Source organism: Lissotriton helveticus, chromosome 5_1 (genome assembly GCF_964261635.1).
Source record: "Lissotriton helveticus chromosome 5_1, aLisHel1.1, whole genome shotgun sequence".
Taxonomy (NCBI): domain Eukaryota; kingdom Metazoa; phylum Chordata; class Amphibia; order Caudata; family Salamandridae; genus Lissotriton; species Lissotriton helveticus.
Genome location: NC_136065.1, coordinates 1,512,398,687 through 1,512,415,496, shown reverse-complemented (window position 1 = coordinate 1,512,415,496; position 16,810 = coordinate 1,512,398,687). Strand labels below are relative to the sequence as shown.

At 50.7% G+C, this 16,810-nt stretch overlaps 1 protein-coding gene across 10 annotated transcripts in view; it reads left to right on the top strand.

The window, feature by feature from the left end:
• LOC144755518 (complement component receptor 1-like protein) overlaps positions 1-16,810 on the top strand; it is a 962,117-nt gene that overhangs the window by 558,757 nt on the left and 386,550 nt on the right. For all 10 annotated transcript variants that reach the window (XM_078644512.1, XM_078644516.1, XM_078644510.1 and 7 more), the window contains exon 8: positions 10,959-11,138. In XM_078644512.1, coding sequence (XP_078500638.1) covers positions 10,959-11,138 — 180 coding nt within the window. The remainder of the gene's footprint in view (positions 1-10,958; positions 11,139-16,810) is intronic.

Sequence of the window (16,810 nt, the reverse complement as noted above, 5' to 3'; positions counted from 1 at the left end):
CATGACCTTTTCCTCGGATTCCCTCACTGTCACCCTCCAACAGTGCCCCTCATCGCTCCTTAGCCCCTCCCACTACCTCCTCCTCGGATTCCCTCACTGACACCCTCCAACAGTGCCCCTCATCTTTACGTAGCCCCTCGAACATATGCATTTCATTTGTTATATAGCGCTACTCATATCAGTGTAGTGTGTGTCAGTCCTTTACATCACACACACATCATACAGAGACAATGAATCATACAAGTATGTAAATCAGTCTATAGGGAATGTCACATAAGCCAATGAGGATTACAAGGTGTATGAATCACATGTCATCCATACTGGTGGGCAGTATATTTTAAAAGGGTTTGGTATAGGGAAACACAACGTTAGGATTTAAAGACTATACCATGGGGGTCAGCTTTACTGATAAAAATGTATATCTGTCCAAACATACTCATTTTAGCAACATTAGAATAATGAAAGACTGGGGAAGTTCTAACTATATCACAAAACTAAAAAAATCTAAGTTCTAACTATACCATTCATGTTTGTAGACCGCTCTTAGATGACAGTTCATAGGTCACTGTCCTATGATACGATTGTAACTTCTGAACTCCAAGTAACACAAGGATCTCTGCGACAATACAATACAGTTCATCTGCATTTAAAAACTACTAACAAACAAATGATTGCTTCCCAGAAGGATCATTAATCACCAGCGTTATCTGGGCATTTTGTATTGTCGTATTGCTGTCCTGCATGGGCCATGATAAAGATAAAAACTGTTTAAATTAAGCTCACACGAAGTATGTGTCCTGCTGGGCCTGTGCAGATTTTAAAAAGAAAAAAATGTAGTAACACATTCTCTTACCTGCTCCATTAGTCAAACTTTGTGTCACAGCCTGATGTGATAAGCCACTGCAGGGGTTAGGAAAGGTGACTAAGTATAAACAAACTTCTTTTCGCCTGAGCTGCATAGAAAAAGAAATATCAACGCAGCAGGACAGGAGGCAAAGGTTACCAAAGGTTACCAGTGTCAAAGAAAGGATTTGTTACCTTTCGCTGTGCCGAGATGAAGGGGTGAAAAAAGTAAACAAAGCCTTGTTAACATGTTAATGGTCTTTAAAGACCTGTGAAGTACTTGGGGCGGCTGTGATAATCTCTAAATGTGTCTGTGTGTGTGCGCCCGGGAAGCTGTCTCGGCCCGGGCTGACACACACGACCTGCGTGCTGCGCGCTGCGCGCCTGTCTTCCAGCCCTCACTGCGAGGGCCAAGGATCCTGTTTGGGTGGGCCAGGCTCATGTTTGGGTGGGCTAGGCCCACCCGGCCCACCCGCTAGAACCGGGCCTGCCCACCCCTAAGAAAGGCATTCTGCCGTTTACATGGCGATTTCCTCCATACTCGCTGCTGGACTCGGCCTTTAAGGCTGAAATGGCGAAAGCCATCGAGACGTTCTTTGCGACTAATGTGGGGACTGTGGACAGTTTCCAATTGATATGGGAAACCTTTAAGGTTTTCATTCAGGGTATTGCTATGGCCAAGCACTCGGGAGTCCTCTGCGAAATCCGCGGATGCCTTGCTGATCATGAGAAGAAACTGGGTGTGCTGGAGCTGCAACAGTTGCTACATGCGGATGACGCAGTGGCTTCTGAAATTAAGACTCTTTTGGAGGAATATCAGGACGCAGCGGATGCTGAACTTAAACATTTAGGTAAATACGCCACGGCACGTGCATACAGGGAAGGGGAAAGACCGGAAGCATTTCTGGCTTAGTTACTTCGGAGGCGTCGTAGTAAAGTCCAAGTCACGGAACTCAAATCGGCGGAAGGTGGGTTGCTGACTCAGGAGACAGATATAGCGAAGCGTTTTAGAAGTTATTATGCCTAATTATATTCCGTGCGCTCTTCTGGGACAGAAGAGGAATTGATGGATTACCTCTCCTATATTAAATTACCCTTCCTCACGAATGTACATCATGAATTTCTCATGAGACCAGTGGAAAAAGAATAGATAGTCCTGGCCCTTACGGTAATGAGTTCAGGTGGCGCACCTGGGCTGGATGGCCTCACTGCGTCCTTTTACAGAGCATTTATTGATATTCTATTACCTCACCTGTCTGCACTCTTTGATGATATGTGCCAAAGAGGCACAATGCCGCCCACAATGAAAGAGGCATTGATAGTTGCTACACCTAAACCCGGGAAACTGCCCGAGGAGTGCGGGTCCTACCGTCCGCTATCCTTGTTAAATGTGGACACAAAAACTTTTGCTAAAATCCTTGCTAACTGGATGGCTCCCCTCGTGCAGATCCTAGTTGCCCCTGAGCAAGCTGGGTTCATCCCGGATAGGAACCTCACTTACAACTTACGTACGGTATTTTGGGCTTTACAGCATACCAGACAAGTTACTAAGGCAGTAGCGGTCTTTCTGGATATGGAGAAGGCCTTCGACTCAGTCGAGTGTCCCTTCATGCGCCAAGTCTGGACTAGGATGGGTTTGGGTCCGGTTTTCCTGCAACTGATTGGGGTGCTGTATAATCATCCCTTTGCCAGAGTTCGAGTTGGCAACCTGGTGACGGAACCTTTTAACATTACTCATGGGACGAGCCAGGGATGCCGACTGTCCCCACTACTTTATGCCTTAGTGGCGGAGCCGCTGGCCTGTGCACTATGGGAATACCACAGTCAGAAGGGCTTTAGATTGTCGAAAATTGAATTATTAGTTTCAACCTATGTTGATGACACATTATTGTATGTCCGCGATCCGGAAAACAATCTCTCCTCGGTCTTGCGCGAGGTGGTGCACTTTGGCGCCCTATCTGGACTAAGAGTAAACTGGCCAGTGTCAGTTGTTGTCCCGCTCACGCCTGCTACTAAGCAACACGAACCGGAGTTCCCTTTGCAGTGGTCCACGGACTCTATAAGGTACCTGGGAATCCAAGTGCACCCAGACTCGGAGGTTGTCTTCAGAGACAACTATGGCGTGGCAGTCGGTAGGTTGGAAGATGACGTGGAGACCTGGATCAAGTTGCCACTGTCCCTGCTAGAAAGAATCTCCATTATGAAGATGGTGGTGCTGCCGAGGTTTTTGTTTTTGTTTTTATTCATGAATATCCCCATGGTATTACCCTCATCTTTTTTCAGCCGGGTTACGACATTATTGATAAAATTAGCCTGGGCGGGCAAACATGCTAGAATAAGGTGGCAGATATTAACCTTGCCATACCACATGGGGGGACTGGATGCTCCGGACTTAAATTTATATTATAGAGCCGCGCACTGCGCTCACGCATACTATTGGATACAGGGGACCCCGGAAGCTCCCCACCTTCGTCTCGAGACGCTGGTGGCGGAACCGTTACCACTCCCAGCCTTAATATTTGAAGAGCCTGATAGCAGAACAGGTATACTTGATTCTATTAACGCTACGCGCCATGCCTGGCATTTTCTACTGCAACTTCAGGCTGGAGCCCTGTTATATTCCCCAGTCATGACACTTGACTAGGTTCGGTGGTTACACCCCTGCAGAGACCGAGGGGTGATACGAGCCTTAAACTCTTTGAACCTGCAGACGGTCGGTGACCTTTTTTATAACAGCGCGGTTAAACAATGGGAGGATCTGGGGCGGCGGGAACCCCCTAACACCCTGCTACAGCACTACCAGTTTCACAGGACTAGGCATGCACTGCGTGGCCTATTGGGCGACGATCTCTTAGAACCACCTGAGGTCACAGAATTAACCTACTTAATCTGAAAGAAACAGGTTAGTATTAGATTCCTTACCTTAGAATATCCCCAGGCGTCAGACTGGATCCGAAATTCTTTGCGTAGCAGTACCCCTGCGAGTGGGAAGGCGTTGTCTGCGGCTCCGCGTCCGTTGTCAGCGTCGTTGGCGCTGGGATGACGTCGTCAGAGTACTTAGACGCCGCCCTCGCGCGCTGACGTCAGTTCTTTTTTTTCCGCGCCAGCTAGCTCAAGTCCGGAGAAAGCAGTACCTTAGTCATTTTTTGACTAAAACTTTTTTGATCTTTTTGATCTGTTCTCGAGTCTTCACGACTCTCGGTGCCGGTAGGGAATGCCTGGGTTCAAGCCCTGTACCGACTGCAACCGACTGATGTCGGTTACCGATCCCCACCGCCGGTGCCTGTATTGCCTTGGGGCCGACCACGACGACCGGCCGTGCCCCGACTGCCGGGCCTTGACGTCGAAGGCTAGGTAGGAGCGGTCCCGCAAGCGCCTCGAGCTCCGGCATTCGGCCCGCGCCGCTCGAGTTCCCGGTCCAGGAGGTGGTCGAGGGACCGGTCGCGGGGCCACAGTCATCGAAGCTCGACGAGTCGACACCATTCGTTTGGCTCCAAGTCCTCAGGTAAGAGGCACAAAAAGTCGAAGAGATGCCATCGCTCTTCTGACTCCCCCTGACACTCGCGCGACGCAGACAGGGGTTCGTGCGACACCGCTTCCGTGGCTCCGCCGGAGCCGCAGGCGCTGCGGCCAGCTCCATACCCGCCGGTCCCTGGGCTAAACGCGACGCCGGAGGAGATCGAGGCCTTCCTTATGGCCATGAGGTCCCTCTCTCCTCCGTCAGGTCCCGCGGTGCCTCCAGGCCCCGCGGCCTGGGCTGGGAGTCAAGCGGGCCGGGTGCTCCGGCCCCGGCGGGTGCTTCGGCCCCGAAGCCGCAGGCTACCGCTGGTTCCGGATCCGGGTCGCCGCTGGTCGACCTCACGACCCCGCCGGCTTCGACCCCCAGGGTGTCGCCCCCGGCACCGTCTCCGCACGACGCCGTCCCTGAGCCCTCTCTCGGTCCGGATCTGCCGCATTCGACGCCGGCAGAAGAACCTTTCTTCTTTGATCCGGCTCCATCCTTTGACCCTAAGTTTCAGGAGATGGAGGACGAAGGAGATTGGGAGGGTTCCGAAGACCCTCTGACACGTGAGTGTCAGTCCTTCCAGGACTGGACAGAGGAGCTAGGGGAGGCCAGTGGTCTTATTACCTCCCCTGACACTGGCTTTGTCTCCCCTCCTACCGTGGCTACGGAGGAGGGGGCTGCTTATAGTGTGGTGCTGACGCGGGCAGCCTAGGCCTTGGCACTTACGCTCCCCGTCGCTACTGTGAGGTCTAACATCCTCACTGAGGTCCTTAAACCGCAGACTGGCGTTCCGGAGCCTTTACTGCCGTTTAATGAGGCTCTCATGGACGTCCTGTTGGGCACCTGGTCCAGGCCCGCTATAGGCCCCCTGTAGATAGGAACGTCGCCAGGCGCCACCGCCCAGCCCTGGGCGACCCTAGCTTCCTGTCCACCCACCCTACCCCCGAGAGTCTCGTTATCCAGGCCTCTACTTCCCAATCCGCATTCCCGACTGCTCCCCCTGATCGGGAATCCAAGAGGTATGAACAGTTTGGTAAGAAGCTGTTCTCGTCCCTCAGCTGCGGTCAGTCAACACTGCTTGCCTCTTGGGCCGTTATACCCACTCTCTGTGGGATACGGTTGCGGCCGTGCTGCCAGTGTGAGTGTCCGGAGGGGGCCCAGGCAAAACTCGCTCAAGCCCTCGCGGAGGGACGAGACGCAGTTCGGTACTCTATACGATGTGGAATGGATACCACGGACTCGCTGGGCAGAGCGATGTCAACGACGGATGCAGTTGGCCGCCACGCCTGGCTGAGGTCCGCCAACTTCTAGGCCGATTGCCAGAATACCTCATGGACATGCCGTTTGATGGCAGCCACCTCTTTGGTGGCAAGGTAGCATGCGCTTGAACGTTTCAAGGACTCCAGGGCTACGGCCAAGTCCTTGGGCCTCTCGGGGCAGCGTAAGAAGCAGTCTGCTTTTCGCTCCCTTCACGTCCTACCAGCCACGGGCCGCAGTCTAACATCTAGCGCGGCGGTGTGCGTGTTAACCACCATGGCGGTGCCAGGGGACAACGGTGTAGCCAGTCTACATCTACTCCCGCAGCATCCACCTCAAAGCCCTCCTAGTCCGAGCTTTCAGGCCCATTTAACGCCAGTGGGGGGCAGGGTCCGCCATCACCTCCTTCACTGGCGTACCATCACTTCGGACAGGTGGGTGCTGCAAATCGTCCGAAGGAGCTACTCCTTCCCCTTCGAGGCGACCCCTCCAGCCGTACCACCGCGTGTCGGGGAATCACTTGCAACTTCTGCAAGAGGAAGTGTCGGCCCTCTTGGCCAAGGGGACCATCGAGCGCATTCCTGGGCCAGAAGTAGGGTGTGGTTGCTTTTCCCACTACTTTCTGGTACCCAAGAAGGGCAAGGGGGCCTACGCCCTATCTTGGACCTAAGGAACGTCAACGGCTTCCTCCGGAAGGAGAAGTTCAAGATGCTGACTCTGGCTCAGGTCTTGGCTGCCCTGGACCCCGGAGACTGGATGGTAGCGTTGGACTTGCAGGACACGTATTTCCACATTCCCGTCCTGCCGGCCCACCGGTGTTACCTGCGGTTCACGGTAGGCCACGAGCACTTTCAGTTTACCGTGCTCTCCTTCGGCCTTACCAGCGCCCCACGGGAGTTCACAAAAGTGATGGCGGTGGTCGCAGCTCATCTGCGCAGGTTACGGGTTTCAGTCTTCCCCTACCTCGACGACTGGTTGTTGAAGAAGGGCTCGCCCCAGACAGTCGTCAGCCACCTCCAGACTACGGCCGACCTCCTGCACATGCTGGGGTTCTCCATCAATGTGCCGAAGTCGCACCTGTGTCCCTCCCAGAAGCTCCTCTTCATCGGAGCGGTTCAAGACTCGGCGCAGTTTCGGGTTTATCCTTCCGAACAGCGGGTTCGGGATATTCAGGCTCTGATTCCGATCTTTCAGCCGTTATCCCGAATCTCGGTCAGGTTGACGCAGCGGCTTCTGGGGCTGATGGCCTCCTGCATCCTTCTGGTGCATCACGCCCGGTGGTGGATACGGGTTCTGCAGTGGGACCTGAAGTTTCAGTGGGCCCAGCATCAGGGCAACTTGTCCGACCACGTCTTGATCTCGGAGGGCACTGCAAGACAGTTGCAGTGGTGGCTCACGGACCGCGATTGGGTTAGCAGCAGATCCCTCTCTCTACCCCAACCGGAGCACGTAGTTGTGACTGACGCATCCCTCCAGGGTTGGGGGGGGGCACATGGGAGAGGCAGAGATCAGAGGACTCTGGTCTCCGGCGGAGTACCGGCTCCATATGAACCTTCTGGAGCTTGCACTGAAGGCATTCCTCCCCTCTGTCCGGGGGAGTGTAGTGCAGGTGTTCACGGACAACACCACCGCCATGTGGTACTCCAACAAACAGGGCGGGGTGGGGTCGTGGACCCTATGCCAGGAGGCTCTGCGCCACTGGCAGTGGCTGGAACATCAGGGCGTGACCCTGGTGGTTCAACACCTGGCAGGTTCCCTGAACGCCAGGGCGGACGAACTCAGCCGTCGGTGCATGATGGATCACGAATGGCGTCTGAACTCGGACGTGGCGCAAGGTCTCTTTCAGCAGTTGGTAGAGCCTTGGTTAAATCTATTCGTCACAGAAGAGAATGCGCAATGTCATCAGTTCTGCGCGTTGGAATTTCCAAGGCGGCACTCGCTCGGCAACGCTTTTCGTCGCGAGTGGAGTTGCGGTCTGTTGTACGCCTTTCCGCCTATACCACTTCTGCCCAGAGTGCTGAAGAAGATCAGGCGTGACCGGGCCCAAGTCATCCTTGTGGCTCCGGACTGGGCATGAAGATACTGGTATCCCGAGCTACTCAGCATGTCAGTCGATCCCCCGATTCGTCTGCCTCTTCAGGAGGACCTTCTGTCGCAGCAGCAGGGGACGGTCCTCCACCCGAACCTGTCCAGCCTCCACCTCCATGCGTGGAGATTGAGCGGCGACAGTTGAGGCCATTTGACTTGCCTCCTGAAGTCTGTGATGTTATTCTGGCAGCCACGCGTCCCTCCACAAAATCGGTATACGCCTGCAGGTGGAACACATTTGTGGCATAGTGCACAGCAAAGGCTGTGGATCCACTCTCTGCCCCTCTTTCTGAGGTTCTCCTCTTTCTTCTTTCTCTTGCCCAGCAGGGCTCTGCTCTGGGCACTATCAAGGGCTACCCCTCTGCCATTTCCGCCTTCTTAAGGCTACCTGATCAGCCCTCTTTGTTCAAGTCCCCTGTTGTAAATAGGTTCTTGAAGGGCATCACTCATATGTTCCCTCCTGTTCCTTTCGTGATGCATGCCTCAGTGGGACTTGAACCTCTTTCGGACTTATCTGATGTGCGCTCCCTTCGAGCCACTTCATAACTGTCCTCTTCGTCTTCTTACCCTTAAGACTGCATTCCTGGTTGCCATCACCTCTGCCAGGAGAGTGAGTGAGCTCCAGGCCCTTTCTTCTAAACCTCCTTTCCTTTCTGTCCATCCGGACAAAGTTGTGTTGCGGACGCAACCCTCTTTCCTGTCCAAGGTAGTCACAGCCTTCCACATCGGGCAGTCCATCACCTTGCCCACCTTCTTTCCGCCTCCGCATCCCTCGAAAGAGGCAGAGAGGCTCCACCGTTGGGACCCAAAACGTGCGCTCTCATTCTATCTGGATCGCACACGCCAGTTCCGGGTGGATGACCGACTCTTTGTTGGTTACGTGGGTGCTAAGAAGGGTTGGGCGGTGCACAAACGAACCATCTCTCGGTGGGTCGTCTTGTGCATCAAGATTTGCTACTCTTTTGCGAGGAAGGAGCCTCCTGTTGGGCTGAGGGCCCATTCTACTCGGGCCACGGCGGCTACCACTGCCCTGGGTCGTGAAGTCCCCTTGCAGGACATCTGTCAGGCAGCTATGTGGGCCTCGCTACACACGTTTGCAAGACACTACTGCCTGGACAGCCAAGTCCGGAGAGATGGCTTTTTCGGCCGTTCCGTTCTCCAGGACTTTCTGGTGTGATCATTGGTTCGCAGACCCACCACCGGAGTTGGTATTGCTGGGGTATCTATTCTAAGGTAAGGAATCTAATACTAACCTGTTTCTTTCAGATGCACAAGTTACTTGCCTTCGGTAACAATATATCTGTAAGAAACAGTAGTTAGTATTAGATTCCTTACCGCCCCACCCATCCTCCCTGTTCTGCGAACCGATATCTAGGGTTAAGGTCATCCCCTTTCAGGGCCCTAGTTTTATGGCACCAGTGTTGGTTTTTATCATGGCTCTGCATTTTCTGGCACGGAAAAGCTGTGTATAAGAACTGGCATCAGCGCGCGAGGGCGGCGTCTAAGTACTCCGACGACGTCATCCCGGCGCTGATGACGGACGAGGAGCCGCAGACGACGCCTACCGACGCGCAGGGGTACTGCTACACACACTTTTCCGGATCCAGTCTGACGCCTGGGGATATGCTAAGGTAAGGAATCTAATACTAACTACTGTTTCTTACAGATATGTCGTTACCGAAGGTAAGTAACTTGTGCATTAAAGCACAAACGCCACGCAAGATTGTCTCCAATATGTATAAGATCGCTATGTCCCACAGGGCAAATCAGTACACTAAGGCCCGGTTAGACTGGCAACGTGATTTACAGCAACTGATCGATGATGCCATGTGGGCATATTGTTGCACCAGCACGCGCCACATTTAACTAAATGGTAGGTACAGACTAATCCACTTTAAGTACCTCAATAGGGTGTATTTCACCCTGGAGAGATTACATAGATATGGGTTTGCGGAGAGGCAAAACAAAAAATACTGCTTTTATGCCAGCAAGCATAGCATAACCGGTATTGTGGGGGAATGCTTGATCAGGGACCTTTCCATATGCTTTTCCCCACTCTTTCCCTATTCCAAAGACATATACAAGATATACAAGCCATATCGGATAATACTAATCGCCCCATGGTAGCACAAACATTACTGGTTCACAGAGCTTCTTCTTTGCACACATACCATTGCTACCTCTACCAAACCTGCGTTTTCATGACAAGGACCAAGAACTACACCTGGAACCAATATCTTTATTGGCATGCTGCTAAAGAAAGTGAGTTTCACCACTTAGAAATTGCAGATGAATGTAGGAAAATTCAGGCAAAGGACAGAGTTGTATCAGCAAATAAACTTGACTTTTCTTTAATTCACAAGAATTGAGTAGTGACAAAATCTTGATTATTCCAATTCAAAATGCTTAGTAGGTTGTACCCTTCACTAAACCCATCTCTGATGATAATGGTCCTGAACACCTTCAATCCTGGTCTCATATATTGCAATCTAATATATTCAGGGCTACACTCAGTCAGTGTCCAGCTTACATCATATTTCAATTGTTACAGACACCACCATATAGGGCTAAAATAATTTGATCCAGGCGCTGCAAAAGAACGATTTCTGCATGAGTAAAAGGATTCAGACAAAGGCTTAAGCTTTGGCACCAAAACCATAGAACAATACCTTCCTTCTTCAAAAAGGATTCCACCACTCCATTGCAAAGAGGAGCATTCATTCCAGTTACAGAATGCTTGAAGGCCTTTCACATATGCCTAGTAGCCTCTTTTTATTATCTAAAAACTTACTCAGTTAGAGATCAGCACACTGGTACCAACAAATGTTTGCTCTCCACATCTGAGGAAAAAGAGAAACTGACTTCAGCACACAGGAGTTAGGCATCTTTGCGGCTCTGCTCCATCTCTTCCTGTGCGGTAGGGAGCCAACGCAAAGCTGCATGGTGCCACCCAGTGGTGTGCAGGAGCACTACTGAAGAACGTTTCTGGAATGAGTCTGGCACTGTAGAGTACTCTAAGGTAATGAACCTCAGTTAGCTAGGGGGTCCACCAGAAAGAGCGTTACTGAAGGAAAGTACCTTGTTCTTTTTTTCTTCAGGATCTTATTGCCAAAGTAAAAGAGATTCTTTCAAAACTAGATTTGAGTAGTATCACACACAAGTCAACCACCATCTATTGCACTATGTTTATTTCTACTTGCAACCCATGTGTGCCGAGTGGGAAACATTTAAATCTAACTGTTGATTCTCTTCCTTCAATTTGCAGCAGTCCGCTGTTCTAACCCGGATATTCCCGATGCAGTTAGGACTTCTGGCTTTGGTACATCTCATTCCTACAGAGACTCTATTACATTCAAATGTAGAGATGGTTTCGTCATGAACGGCAGCAATGTTATTCAATGTGGTGCTGATAATGAATGGAATCCACCAGTACCAACATGCAGAGGTAAGCATTGCTAAATCATAGATATGGGTTTCCTTGTTTATGTAAGTTTGACATAGTGTGTTCTACTGTGAGAATAGCACTTCTTAATCTTGTTTTAAAGTTGTAAAATATGCTAATAATTAGCTTTGTCTGTTGTGTCTGGGCATCTCCTCTGTATTGTAGATCCCTCCTTCAAATTCCATGTGACATTTGATCATTGACACATTTTCATATTTTTTTTTATTCATGCTTGTGCCTTACCATTCAGTGTGTTTTCAGTGTGTCCTGCTGTGTTCTATCTAGTGTCTTCCATCTAGGGTTGGGCACAGAATGTTACTAGTTATTTCTGCTCAAAGAAGTGTTTTCAAGGTGCCTAACTCCCTTGAAATCCACAATGCATCAGGACACAAATTCCACCTCAGATTGTATTTGTGTGCCATTGGGGTCAGAAGTTTTTGAGTGCTCGTTATAGTAATGCTCCACTAGAATTTATTGAGATTACATGACTGAGAATGGAAGACTTCCACTGTGGCATCTAGCAGACCATCCAGCACTGATTGAAGATCGCGATGAAGAGCTTGGGGCCAGGTTATATGATTTGTTCGGGGGGGAGGTTATAAAAAATAACTCTGTCTTAATTTTGCCCCTTTTATAATAGAAAGTTTCAACCATTAGGTTTGTTACCTCTGGCTACCGAAGGGCCACAGTGAACCACCTGTTTGTACTTCAGCGGTTTGCATTGCAAAAGGACAGTTCAGCACCAAAGATGGGTACTGTATGCTGTTTTGCAGCTCTAATACTCTGCAAAGTCCCTTTCTGGCTTGTTTGAAAAAGATGTCAAAGGATTAAAGGTCAATGATGAATTGGGAGGCCCAACAAGATAGCATCCTACATTTTCCATAAGTTCTAGACAAAGAGTCCAAGGTTCTCTGGTGGCCCCAGAAAACCTGTACCCAGTATTAAGATCATACCACATCCCCCCCCCCATTGAACCGGACTCACAGACCCAACAGAACAAGAACAACATCAACCTCCAGGAACGCCCCCTCGTACTCCTCCAGAGTGATGACCCAGAGTCTTGCCCTGCTGCACAGCCAGCTTGAAACGGTAATACTGGGACTCTCAGAAATGTTACTGAACCTCACCACACCCCGTAAACATTCCTTTCCGTCACCCTCAGTCTCCAACTCGAATCACTCAAGACCCCATAAATTCCACTGGCCCAGATGCCCTACAATCCCCTCCCGAACCTGAAACAGAGACCGAGTGGAACCAAAGCCGCAATGTCCGCAAGTGAAGCGAGCAATCTGGCTGCCTCGTATGACACTTACACTTCTGTCACCTCTAGCTCCAAGATCCAGGTTGTCACAGGATTCAGAATAGACCGCTCCCCCCCCCCCCCCTTAGACCCACTAGACCCCCAGCCTTCCTCACCATTATCCCAAGGGCCCGCTTACGAGTAATCTTAAGAATTAAGTCTCCAATACCAACTACATGCTCATAAACTGTAGGTCGGCCACCAAACATGCAACAGAACTGGCAGAGACTATCCTTACCTATAACATAGATATTACGTTCATCACCGAAACCTGGCTAAATGAGTTCTCTCCCCCAAACATGGACATGCTTGTGCCCCCGGGCATCACAATCATCCACAAAGTCAGAAAAATCCAACTAGGAGGGGGTATAGCAATCATACATAAGAACATTTCTGTGACAGAAACAGACCCCCTCAAGTCTAACTCCTTCGAATGTCCTACTGCCACTATTAAGATGAACGACAACAGATCACTACTCTGCCACCTCACATACCACCCATCAGGAAACACCTCCGCTTTCGGTGAGCACCTTGCTGACCTGATTACTCAACGCTCACTCAGTAACTCTAATAGGTGACTTCAATTTTCACTGGAATGAGGAAAAGAACACGTAAATCAAGCCCTAAACGATCTCCTAAGCAACTACAACCTCAACCCAACACTGCACAGAGAAAACCCACAAAAGGGGCTCAATCCTCGATGCCATCATTACTCAAGTAGACACAGTCTCCATCGACCACACCCTGCCTGTTGACTGGTCCGACCACCTTCTCATTCGGTTTCACTTGAACCAAAGGATCCTATCCTAGCCCCGCACGAAGGACCCCCCACTCTGGGCAAGAAATCTAAGTCAGATTACTCTTGCAGACCTGGAAGCTAGGTTAAGCTCCCTCCTCCCCACAAACTCTGATGAGCTCTCTCCCACTACAACTCTACTAAGACTTCCATTATGGACCAAATAGCACCCCTGAAACTGAAAAGAGTCAGAAGCACACCATCCAGACTATGGTTGACAGACATTAACTCCCAAAGAAGAGAACTAAGAGCGACAGAAAGACTCTGGCAAAAAAACCTGTCCTCAATCTTACAAGCGAGACTCAAATCAGTACAAAGCATATACAAAAACCACATAATGAATGAAAAAGCATCCTCCTTTCTCAATGCTCTTGGCAATGCAGAAAATAGACCACTAGAACTTTTCAATCTTATCAGACAACAAACCTCCAAGCCCTCTTCGACTCAAGTTGTGGCCTCCATAGACCCATGCGACAACTTTGCCAATTTTTTTAACAACAATATCACCAAGATAGAACTCTTCTTGGACGTACAAAGGAGTCCCCCTAACAGCAATTCGCCCACAGAGACAAAAGATGATCCACACTCAAGCACCCCCCTAACCTATGGAACTCTTTCAACCCCATCTCTGAAGCAGAGGTCATACAAAATGATTTCCACCTCCAAACCCTCAGCACATGTCCTGGATCACATACCAGGCCCAACTGGCCAAAAAACTCAAACTCTCAGTGGCCCCGCACTGGACCAAGATCATAAACAGCTCCTTGAGTACTGGAGTCATGCCGGACTGTCTCAAAAGCGGCCAAGTCACATCTCTACTGTAAAAAACGGTCACGGATTCAAACGATCTAAACAACTTCAGACCCGTCTCCAACCTCCCTCTCCTAGCAAAAATCTTGGAAAGATGTATTCTCCTCCAACTCACCCAACACCTAGACAACAAAAACTTCCTAGACCCTCACCAATCAGGCTTCAGAAAAAGAAGCAGTACAGAGGCAGCGATCCTAAACATAATAGATGATATGCACAAATCTCTTTATACTGGTCAATGTTGCCTACTCATACTCCTGGACCTCTCGGCAGCCTTTGATACGGTTGACCATGAACTACTCATCAAGGCACTTCAAGAAAGGGCTGGACCTGAACAGATGGTACTACAATGGTTCACCTCTTTTCTACAGAACCGCACCCAAAGTATAAAAATAAAAAAGCTTCTCATCGGACCCACTCCGAGTTAGCAAGGGCGTCCCCAAAGGATCAGTACTCTCCCCGCAACTTTTCAACATATACATGGAACCCCCTCACCACCATACTCAAAAAATCCAACATTCCCTTCCACCTCTATGCAGACGATATCCAGATCTACCTGGAAACCTCCTCTATTGAAGACATTCAGAGACTGAACGGCACTCTAAGAGAAGCTCAACACTGTCTATCATGCAATCACCTAAAACTCAATCAAGGCAAGACAGAAATCCTCTTAATCTCCAATGATGAGAAAAAACCCTAAATCTCTGAATGGCTAAAAGCGATTGATGTGCTCAACTACAAACTTACCTTAGCCGACTCTGCAAAATCGCTAGGATTCACCCTGGACCCCAAATTAGACATGAACAAACACATCAAGAACCACGCAAAGAACGCCTTCATGGCCTCTCTATTATCTGAAGGAAGATCTTTTATCATAGAAAATTTCTATTCTCCATGACTATGGAAGTGCTTCCCAGTGTGTTCTTGTGGTTTGAGAGTCTGCCATTTATTGCAGAATTACCCTTTTACCTGTGTTTGGTACTCTTTTGTAACATGCACACGTCACTTTTCTCTTGTAACACAGTTTGCTACCTCTTACATTTTGTTTGCTTTCGATACTTGCACAAGTGCCACCATTGCCTACGTAACGTTTGGTTCGAGGCATGTGGGCTGCTGAATTCATAGTGTTGGGTCCGGATGATTGCACATTGTTGTCCTGGAAGAGTCTTCGAAGTATCACGAGATAGGTGGCTCCTCCCCTGGATTACAGTGCGCATGGGTATCGACTCCATCCTCAGATTGTTTTTTTCCGCCATTGGGTTCAAATGTAATTTCGTTATCTCCAGTTCGGAATCAACTTACACTTTTTCGAGGCCAGAAGGCCTTGTTCTATTCGTCGGTATTGTTTGCGTTCGGTGTCCCGGTTCTATTCCGACTCAGTTCCCGAGTTGGATTTCCAGGGAGTCGTGCGACTCTTCGGTGATCGAGGCCCAGTCGACGCAGCAAGACCCTCGACAACACGACATGGAACGGAGCCCGTTCAAGAAGTGTCCCGTGTGTGGATCGAAGTACCCACACATCGACGTCCACCCGGTGTGCAACAAGTGCCTGTCGCCGGACCACAATGAAGCCAACTGTATGGCTTGTTCAAAGTTTCGTTCGACGAAGACTCTTCGGCGCGTGGCGCGCATGGCGGCCCGGCAGTCGGCCCCAGCACCGGTGGACATCTTCGACGACGAAGAAGCGGACGAACAAGAGGTTCGACTGCAGATTTCGCCTCCAACGGTGGACCTCGAATGCAAATACAACGCGGATATCGGAGGCCTCGATGTACAAGAGTTCGTCGACGAGGTAGGGGACGACGATGAGGCCTATGGGGCCATGGAAGATAGCTCAGAGGAAGAGCTATGCCCCGTTCGAACATTTACAAAGGCTCAGGTCGAGGGATCGCCACGCGGCCTTACCCAAGACCTTATACCAGCATCCACGGCCCCGCCTTCTGGCCCGGCTACAGACACATCGGCGGAGCCGCCATTGTCGAAAACGAAACCGAAACTGAAACCATCGGTGTCGACTAAAGCAAAAATGGCCGAGGCGCCATCGAAACCGAAGACGTCTGCTCCCCCATCGACGCAGTCATCTTCCGAGGTGTCGAAGCGGTCGACGCCAAAGAAAGCTGTCGAACCGGTCAAGGTGCCGAAAGTGGTCAAGGTCATCGAGCCGAAGCCAAAGAAGGCCGCCGAATCGGAGTCGAGTAAGACCGTCGAGTCGAAGTCCAAGAAGGCCGTCGAGTCGACATCAGGCAAGGGCGTCGAGCCGAAGGCCGGAACCCCGACGCCGGTAGTCCAGGCCGCCGATCCGAAACCGTCGCCGTCCACGTCTGCGACCGGCGCACCTAAAGCGGATGCTCCTTCGCCCCGCTCGGAGAAACCGAAGTCATCGACGCTCGGGTCTTCCCCTGGTAGTGGTCAGAGGTCGACTGTCGGGTCGACGAAACCGTCCGCTTCCTTTACGAAGCAGGTCTCGGACTCCCTCAAGCGAATTAGGGACAAAGCTTCGGCGTCGGAACCGAAAACGCCTTCCACCCCGACGCAAGCTGTACCGACGCCAAAGACTTTGGCGCCGCTCCTCTTCACGTTGCCGCCGAAGGTGGCGCCGACGGCCTTCGCACCACGCTCGGTGCCCAAGGACTCTGTGGGATCGAAGCCCACTCACCCGGCTGGGGGTTTGACGCTTCAACCACCCTTACTGGAGGAGCAGTCGGAGCATTTCATCGATGCCGACACCGGAAAGCTCCTGCTTTACAAGAGGAAAATCACGGCATCGCAG